General features: G+C 41.4%; 1 protein-coding gene across 4 annotated transcripts in view; it reads left to right on the forward strand.

Annotated features, from left to right (window-relative positions):
* rcan2 (regulator of calcineurin 2) overlaps positions 1 to 7,950 on the forward strand; it is a 107,261-nt gene extending 99,311 nt beyond the window's left edge. For all 4 annotated transcript variants that reach the window (XM_036581163.1, XM_036581162.1, XM_036581166.1 and 1 more), the window contains one exon: positions 6,359 to 7,950. In XM_036581163.1, the coding sequence (XP_036437056.1) occupies positions 6,359 to 6,513 (155 nt within the window). In that variant the 3' untranslated portion in view covers positions 6,514 to 7,950. The remainder of the gene's footprint in view (positions 1 to 6,358) is intronic.
* The last annotated feature ends 2,334 nt before the right edge of the window (positions 7,951 to 10,284 follow it).

The raw sequence follows: 10,284 nt of genomic DNA on the forward strand, positions 1-10,284 counted from the left end.
TGATGTGCAGTCGTGAATAGGAGGTAATGCAGATGTGCTGTGCTGCGCATGGCAATGAGATCACTGCTTAATGAGGAATTAGCCGCTCGAGTAGCTGCGTCAAGCTGCTCTTCCAGTCTGAGCAGAGATATCTGTCTTAGAGTAACAGAGCCAGTGCGGGTCACACGTCACTGCATCACTCCATCACTGCACAACCGCATCACTCCATCACTGCACTACTGCATCACTCAATCACTGCACTACTGCATCACTCCATTACTGCACTACTGCATCACTCCATCACTGCACTACTGCATCACTCCATTACTGCACTACTGCACTACTACATCACTCCATCACTCCATTACTGCATCACTCCATCACTCCATTACTGCACTACTGCATCACTCCACTACTGCATCACTCCATCACTGCACTACTGCATCACTCCATTACTGCACTACTGCATCGCTCCATCACTGCACTACTGCATCACTCCATCACTGCACTACTGCATCACCACATCACTGCTTTACTCCAGTCTTTCAAAACAAGCTCCAGTGATCATGCTTCTGGTTTTGTGCCCAAAGCTCTATAGAGAGTCCTCTCTCTCTTTGTCTCTCTCTCCCTCTCTCTCTCTCTCTCTGTGTCTCTGTCTCTCTCTCTCTGTCTGTCTCTCCCTTTCTCTCTCTCTCTCTCTCTCTCTCTCTCTCTGTCTCTCTCTATCTCTCTTTCTCTCTCTCTCTCTCTCTCTCTCTCTCTCTCTCTCTCTCTCTCTCCTTCTTGCTCTCTCATGCTCTCGTTTGTTTCTCCCTCATTCCCTCCCTGACTGTTTGACCCTTGACGCTAGTGTGCAGCATTGACGTCATCTCCGCGCCAGGAGAGGAGCTGTGCCGTTGGGGGAGGGGGGTGAGGGGGGTGAGTGGGGCTTATGAGATGGAAGAGATGGGAAAAGGTGAATAAAGAAAGAAAGCACTGGATTAGGGTGATGGTGCTGTGTGGGTGACCAGATCAAGGGCATTAAAGAGTGTGTGTGTGTGTGTGTGTGTGTGTGTGTGTGTGTGTGTGTGTGTGTGTGTGTGTGTGAGAGACGTGTAAGAGGGACAGATAAATCAGTTAAGAACCACACATTATGCATATGATATTTACATTTTGTTCACTTAAAAGTTCCAGTTTCATAAACAAAGCATGATGTAATTTGACATGAATTATATGTAAAATGCGCAGAAACGTTCTAACCCGACCACATTAGTGTTCATGAGTACAAGAGACGTTTTATTATGTTTTGAATTTGATGAACAAAGAAAAAAACATCCTTTTCCTTTTTACCACATTTGTCATTTGTTAACATCGAAAACAAACAAGTTTGGCGAGCCTGTATTACAGAATGGAAATGGAATGTAAATATAATTCTTCCCTAGAGATGCACTGATATAAGAACTGTGGTCTGATGATGAAATCTTCACATTCACCTTGAATGGGCTCATTTTGCTGCCAGGCGCGGAGCTTTATGGAGTGATGCCAGAGAATTTGCACTGAGGACAACTGCCAGTCAGTAATGTCTTCTGGGTTTGTCAGACACTAGATGGCGCTCCTGAGCAAGTCTAAAATGAATGGATTCCTGTGGAGCTATTGTGCAAAATTATGGTTTATAAATGGTCTGTCATTTTTATATAGAACTTTTATATAACTGGACTTCATGTACATTCATGATGTCAGTGAACACAAACCGCTCCAGAGCCAGTGAGCTGCTCCAGGCTGTTCGCCAACCAGTTTGCGCTCAGTAGCAGTAATGCTAGCGTCCTTCTGTCCAAAGCCTGCTGTAGAAAAATGGAAATATACTGGTATTTTTTTATTATTTTAAAGTAATAAATCCTTCTACTTTCCAACATTAAACTAAGGTCCTGGACAAATGGTCAAAAACAGCTTTAATTTTTAGTTTAGTTTTTTTTAGCTGTTTAGCTCCTTTCGCAGCTATAGGACCCACTCACGGACACCCTTTAGCGTTTTCAGATATAATAGGCAAAACAGGAAGTTTTTCAGGCTCCTCATAAACTGGATCTGGCAATGCTGTTGACACTGAAATTCAGAGACACTGACTGAAGGCTATTTCTTGTCATCCATGTCACTGTAAAATATTAAAAAACATATTATATATTTAGGTTTTATCATCATAAAATAATCCATTAAAACATGCCTGAGTTCCTCTGACAGGTAGGTTAACATTTCTTGAAACAGTTATCTGTCGATACAGATATGATATCTGATATCATCATTTGGAGCATAACATAATAGATCGTTCTGTATTGTTCAGTATGAGCCTCTAAATTCAGTACATTTAGCTGCCTGGAGTAAGTAAAGTACTGAGCACCACTGAATCATACTGGATTATGAACTGTGTGAATATCGTTGTGCATCTCTGTTCTCTACATATAAATATTCATGGAATTATTAAATTACGCTTATGTAGCACAGCACAACGACAGCACCCCTCGACTTCTAAAGGTTAATATGATTTATAAGTGTAGAGTGCAGTGCAGAGATTTTCCAGAGAAATAGAGAAATGCTCCTCATCCCAGCGCACGCAGTCTGTCCATCAGCTACGCAAGCACAGCACAGTCAAGCAACCCAGAGGTGCCCTTGTAAACTTTGCCTGGTTCCTCCGCCTTTTCTTCTTTGCATGTACACGCAGTCGCACACACTCCGCTCATCACCCAGCTCATCTCAGTGTTTACACTCCTCTTAGCCTGTAAAAACACAGAGAGAGAGAGAGAGAGAGCATTCTGCGGTGTTGACCTGGTAAATCTTTCCTGTCTGCTCAGGCTGAACCACACACTCAAAAGCCTGAAGAACCTTCTGATTACTGCAAAGAGCGACTGTTAGGGCCGTAACTGGGCTGGATGGACCAAGTCTGTTTTCGTCTGGAACTCTAACTGGTGTATCTTGTGAAAAGGCGCCATAAAAAGAACAACGTTAAAGAAATTCTTGTACTGTCATTTTATGAAACTAATCAAACGCGATTTTCGGCGTTTGTTGTCTCTCAGACGCACATGTGCATGGAAATAAATAAGAGGTTTCACATGAAAACTATATTCAAATCTTGTGAGATTCCATCTTGTCTTAACAGGGTATCCTGCACATTCAGAGACGGCGCAGTAACATTTTATACTTTTCCGATACTGATATTGAAACCCGGTACTGATAGTATCATACTGATACTAATCACACGGTGTTAAGTGCTATTACAGAACAGATTTGTTACAGAATTGGATCAGACTCATTCTTTTTTTTCCCACCGATGCTGGATCCAGCGTTTCTGGTACGGGTCCCTAGAATTGGATCGATGCCATCTCTATGCACATTGCGCTGAATTGGTCATTGATTGTTATTTGTAAGACATGTAAAAATGGACATGTCTGCTCTTTCAGGTAACACTTTATTTAAACAATCCACTGTAGATGCTTTGTAGATTTTTACCATGTCATAAACTGACATTGAACTAAATGTTGATTAAATTGAACTTCAGTGTTCTAATCAAAAACCCCACTCTAAATCTAAACAGAACCTAAACCCAAAACCTACAGCTGAACACTAAAAACCCCATCCTGTGATGCTGTTGAATGTATAGTTATGAACAGTTGTGCAGCTTTATTACCTGTGAAAACACAAATAGCAGATCAGACTCGGAAATCACGGCTGATAGTCAACATTAAACGACTCGGTTCAGGAGTAAAAAAGAAATCGGGACATCCCTAATTAAATCGGAAGATGATGCCAAAGACCATTAAATTATTAATCCAGAATAGTCCGCCAACCAAAATATCCATCCGACAGAGGTCCTGTGGTCTAAACTGACCACTGATGAAGGACTACAGGACCTCAGAACATGTATATGAAGCGAACAGCAATGTCGACTTCTGCAGCAAAACTTGCCCATGAATGATTGAGACCCGACGCGTTTCTCTTTTCAAACCTGAGAACAAAGGCAGACAAAGCGGTTTACAAGCTAAAGCAGTGAACTACTTTATAATGCTCTACGTTTCAAAACCACAGCGTTCAGTTTGCTTGGCTTTGGATCTCAAACTGCTCCATCTGTTATACTTGACTGCTAATACAACTCCATCACTTTGCTCTGCTAACTGGCTAGTTAGCATGCTAAACGTTAGGAAAGGGATTGCAAGTTTGTAGTCAGAGCAATTTTTTCAGCCGTCATTCACAAATTTTGCATCTGTTCTGTCCAAACATCTCAAAAAACGTTTTGCATTGGAAAGTGTGCATGGCTAGCTGATTAGCACACTAAGGCTAACCTGCTGAGGGCCAGTGAGTTCCATTTGAATAATCCGCTCCTCGCTGCCCCCTCCTGGCCATCTGCCATGAGTGGCCACTTGTGCAATGTAGGTCTGACGCACACCCAAGTGGTGAGTTGAAGTGGACGAGGGCAGGTTGAAAACAGAAACTGTCTCCTTGGATTCCACTGAATTCAGCGTATCACTGCCCTTTACATTGTGTGTAAATTTCATGATGGATGGACCAAAAGAAATGACCCAAAATTACTTGGAAAAAATTCTGGTTCCATTGACTTACATTAAAAGTAAAGTAGGTTTTTTCCTTCTCCTGTAAAGTTACCATTTTGGAGATACGAGGTTTTGTTCCGACAGCAGTGATATGGATGCTCTCCTCTGCTGCTTTAAATGAATACTAAGCTCTCCTGATCTCACTGCCTTTGGCTGTTTTTTGTATTCGTTCCCCTCTGTGGAAGGGGCTGTGGGTTTCTAGAGGAAAATTCCATCCAAACTTTCGGTTGCTTTAGATGAGGAAGGCTGGGCACTTTGATTGACAAGACTCTTGTAAACCGCTTCGGTGACCTTGCGCGTAGAGTTCAATTCTGTGGCCAGTTCCATTAGCTCTGGGTTCTTCTCCGCCTTTTTTGCACAAGGTGGAGAGTTATTGCCTGTGGGTGCCATTTGAAGCCGCACGTTCACGCAGAAGTGTTGCTCTGCTGTGTCGACTGCCAGGCATTCAGGACGCCCTTTGTCTCTCTCCAGCCACAAAGCAATTATAAGGACTGTCTGGACTGCAGCACTCAGTCCCCGGCTATTGCAAATTCCCTTATCTATAATATCTGCCATGCCTTCAGGTTTTTGTGCTTTGATGGAAAGAGAGCCCCCTCTACTGTACAGTTTTAGTACTACAGGGAAGAGTATTCTAACTTTTCATTAAATCACTGGTCTTAAAGTGAACAGTAGCCTCTTCTCAAACATTGACCACAGTCCCATCACACCATTCTAGGTAAACTCATGTGAATCATTACACTTTCTTTTTATTTCTTGTTTCTTCTTGTTACAGAAAAAAACAAGCATCGTAGTTAGTAATGCGCTGATTCCAATGTACTGAATTGGTGTGGAGAGGTCAGATGTCGGATTTCTGCCGAATGTGTTTTTTTGTTGTTGTTGTTGTTGCTTTGTTTTGGGTTTTCTTTACATTTCTTTACATTCACATTGCAGATAAAGGTCCAATTTAATGTTGTTTTTGTGTGACAGTGTGAACAGCAAAAACACATTTAATCTGACATGTTTAACTCTGATTTGGACCAGGGCCACTTTTATATGTGGTGCTGAACTGAGCTGCTTTTTCTATAACTGACTTTTACAACTGAAGCGATATTCACTGTTTATCCTCCAAGTTCAAAGTAGCAGTTCACATAGCTGAGTTTGATGCCAAACCAATGGGGTCTGTTAATCTAAAGGAAGAATAAAGGAGAGTCTTGTTTGTTGAATTACTGGTTTTTTGAATGCCGGACAGAACTTTGGTTCAGGAGCATGACCTGTTCAGACAGCAGTAAACCGAATTTGGGCCAGTATTATCTGCAATGTGAACAAAACCTTAGTCATGGTCAGTGTAACTTTATTAACCTTCTAGTACAATATTATGTAAAAAATTGCACAAATCTAAGAAAATAAAGTTGATGTATGACCGTCTGTGAAGTTATAAAGAGGGTTTTTGACTGAGGCACAATACAGGGCAACCAATCATAAATGAGCTCATCCCATCAACAACAGTATTTTTTTAAAGGCTTAAAGGCACAGCAAGAACAATGACCTGTTCTAATTCAAAGGGATAATGAGAGGTTGGAAAATGGTCATGTAAAAATGAATTATGACTGTTTTTGGTACTTAAAACCACCTAACTGCATCATAAGACGATCTCAAGGAAAAATATGAAATGTTTGGGCTCTTTAACAGAGTTCTGGTACACACAGTCTAAATGGGAGTTCACATGTTGGTATTGGGAGAGAAAAAGTTGGATCAGTAAATTCCTGATTGAATCTCAAACTAAATGTACTTTCTTTCTTGTATCTCCTGCTCTCTCACTCTCTTAGGAGAGAAATTCGAACTGCACGCCGGCACAGAGTCCACACCCAGCGTGGTGGTCCATGTGTGCGACAGCGACACTGAGGAAGAGGAGGAACCAAAGAATTGCCCCAAACCAAAAATCATCCAGACCCGACGCCCGGACCTGCCCGTCTCGCATTGACCTGTCCAGCTTGCTGTCCTCTGGCCTCGAAACCCAGAAAATCTGTCGCCTCCCCCCGTATCCCTTCTTAGGAACCCTCCCCACTCTTCAGCACCTGGCTCGTCACACTAGCAGGGGCCGGAGGGTCTTCCTTGTCCATCCCTCAGTCACACTCTCCATGTGCACCATGTGAACAAATTTTATATTCCGTTGTCCATTCTTGTCCATAAGTGCCCACTCTCTCTCTCATACCGACTATGTTGTCGCCCTGGTCACTTGTCCCTGCTTTCAGCTGTCTCTAATTGGCTAACGGGGCGCACCGCATGCCAGTGTTAGACGTGCCTATTTGCTGTTAGCTGGGTGAGCTGCGCCTTTGCTCTTGCTCATTCCCCACGACCCCGCAGCACCGCCCCCAGCTGGCGATAAATAGTTTTATTTTCATAAGGGCATGCTAACCGACAAATGTGGCGGCAAACCAGCGTTGCATGAGTCACAAGTAGCACCTGCGAAAAGTATATCATTCAAACAAAACCACTTCCTTGTTTTATATTCCTGAATGCTGACCTCCTTCATCAGGCCAGTGCATGCTCTGCTCACGCTCTGTCTGTGTGTTTTCCTTTGGTGTGTATGTGTGTATATCAGTCCGGTCGAGATCTGGCTCATGTCTCTCTTCGCTCGACAGTGTTTCTCACAGAAAACGATGCTTTTTTTCCAACGTTGAACTGAAACACGAACCCTGGAACCATGCAGCAGTGGAGAAACTGTGATATGACTTTTCTGTGATTTCTCCTAAATGTGAACCTTTCTTCTCTGTGTCTCGTCCCTCCGAAAGCTCGATGTAAAACGAAAAAAAGAAGACGAATAAAAACACTCGGTATTGCAGGTTCTTGTTACTAATGATATGACATGAAAAGCCAATCCTGTCTCATTTCAGGAATCTGTACAATGCATGGTTACTTGTTTGTTGAGATTATTGTATTTGTCCGATCCCATCCGATGCTTTCCTTTCTATGTGTCTCCACAAGCAATTGCAAGTTTCCTAAAAGAGTCAGAAGAACACAACCAACCGCATGATGTGACAGAATTACACTGCTAACGCGAAGTGTCATCACGTCACACGAATCCTCCAAGTGCTATTACAAAAAGGTTTGGGGTTGATGAAGAGCTGTTGTTTCCTTAATCAACTCCTGTCTTTTTGGTGTGCCTAACTCGTTTGCAGGTCCTACAGATCCTTCATTAAAATAGATAGCCTGCTGTATGTAATGAAGACGCTGAAGCATGTCCTTCAGCTCCTCTCAGTGTATCACCTATTGTACAATAGACAGTAGACACATCCTGCACCATAAGTTAGAGCTCTGGAATTTCATGTACCATGATACACAGGAAGTGTTGAGATACACTGGAAAGTTGGTATGCGTACTTAAGACGTCATTCGACCCCTCCAAACAACTACGACCCCCACCAAATGCTGTAAATTTTTCATTTTCCGTACCAGAATCTCACTTTAATATGTTCAGATTTCTAGCTTGTGTAATGATGTTCGAATGAGTCTTTTTCCCACAACACATCAGCGCTGTGATGTGCCATTGTCGTAGTAACCGGTTGAAGCTCTTGTGTGAAGTATTAATGTCATGAACGTGCTTTCTAAACAAGCTTGAAGAAGCTAGCAGGCTCAAGTGTCTAATGTTCAGTGTTAAAGGCTGTAGCTTCAGTGTCAGTACACTTCATATAACATGACTCCCCTGAATTTCTCCCTAAAATATTCTCCTCTAAGATTCGATACCGTGAGAGATTACAAGGGATTGAGGAGCAATTGAATGACAACAGATTCATGTGGTCTGCCTGTCATTCCTTTTTAGTCCTCTAGTTGGCGATATGCATGGCTTCAGCTCACTACAGTTCAGGAAACAGGGTACTCTCCATTCTGCTACCGCATTCCTATCTGCATTGTGACTCACCAGTGTATCTCTCTGCCTCAGGCTCAATTAGAGTCTATCTCACTAGCAATGCATGATGTCGTTGCCTCCTAGACAAAGGGACCAAACCATGTAGCAACATAAATCCCCAAACCAGAACAGTGGGAGACGTTAAACCTTGTGTCTGTATATTAACATTTAGTGTACATTTACATAACATTTATACTGAGTATTCATTTCTGGTGCAAACACACCACTGGTCAAACAGTCACGTCTGTGTACTGGACAAAAGCAATATAACAAGACTGATTTGACCTTAACATTAAGATGGCGCCCCCTGTTGTGCCCATCTTGCACCAATAAGTTCTTCCCACACACACACCTACAATCTACAAATTCCAGTTCCATGTACACAGATGACACCAGCTTACCTTGCTGTACATTACTGAACATTTCTGTGTGATTCCAGCACTTTGTTAATCACTGCACATTGTATCCGTAAAAGGTCCGAATATTGTATTCCATTTTTAACATTTCTTTCTGAACACGTTATATTATATTTGTTCTTTCGAAAGTCTGTTTGTTTGATCAGGAGTTAGTGTTAATGTTGTTGAGGAAACAATATCTGTATTGTGTACTCATGCAAGATTATCGGTGTTCTGGTCATTTACATGTCTGACCTGCCTGCCTACACGAAGAAGACATATCTGTATATATCAATACTATTTTTACTGCATTTTTGTAGAAATATTCATGGTAGCCATGTATAAGTAGTCAAATGATTCTTCGTTAGTATTAAAAGAGTTTGGTTTTAATGTTTTGGTCTCATCTGGTTATTTCAGTTGACGATGCAAAAAAGGGAAAGTGTACATAACATTGTGATAAGCAGTTAGAATAATGCACAGCTTCTTTATAGAATACATTCATATGGCTTACACACTTACATTTATTTATTACATCAGTTATTAAATGAATTTATTTTTTCTTATGAATTAGTGCTTTTTTAGTACAAACTTCAGGTTCTTATTTTATATTGATAAAAGAAATATAATGCTGTGGTTTATCTCCTCACATTTGATTGAATATCAGTCTGAATAAATTAGGACAATTTCAACAAGTACAAACACGGTTCCAAAATGTGCAAAATGACTGCATATCGAATACTACATATCAAATGTTGAAACACTGAAATGTTTTCCTGTTCTTGTTTGATACAGGATTTCAGCTGTTCAGCAGTTCAGGGTCTCCTTTGTCATATTTTCATGTCATAATGTGCAATAATGCATCTGTGATTTCTAAAAAGACTTTCTAATTTTGATTCATTGGACCACAGGACACTTTTCCACTTTGCCTCAGTCCATCTTAAATGAGCTCAGGCCCAGAGAAGGTGGCAGCGTTTCTGGATCCTGTTTATATATGGTTTCTTCTGTGCTTTAGAGCTTTAACTTTATGTATTTGTGGATGCAGCGATGAACTGTTTTCATAGACTGTTTTCTGAGCCCATGCAGTGATTTCACTACAGAATCATGTCTGTTTTTAATGCAGTGCTGCCTGAGGGCCTGAAGATCATGGCCAGCCAAAATCAATTATTGGTTTTGTCCCTTGCATACAGAGATTTCTCCAGATTCTCTACTACTATTACTTTTACTACTACTATCTCTACTGCTGTTATGTAGTAGAGATGATGAAATCCCCAAGTTCTTTGCTATTTTACATATAGAAATGTTATTATTGAATTTCTGCACTATTTGTTTTTCACAGAGTGGTGAAATCCTCCCCACCTTTACTTCTAAATTAGTGTCTCTGAGATGCTCTTTTTGTGTCCAATCATATTACTGCCCTGTTGCCAGTTAACCTAATCAGATGTCCACCAGTT

Source organism: Colossoma macropomum, unplaced genomic scaffold (genome assembly GCF_904425465.1).
Source record: "Colossoma macropomum unplaced genomic scaffold, Colossoma_macropomum, whole genome shotgun sequence".
NCBI classification, from domain to species: Eukaryota; Metazoa; Chordata; class Actinopteri; order Characiformes; family Serrasalmidae; genus Colossoma; species Colossoma macropomum.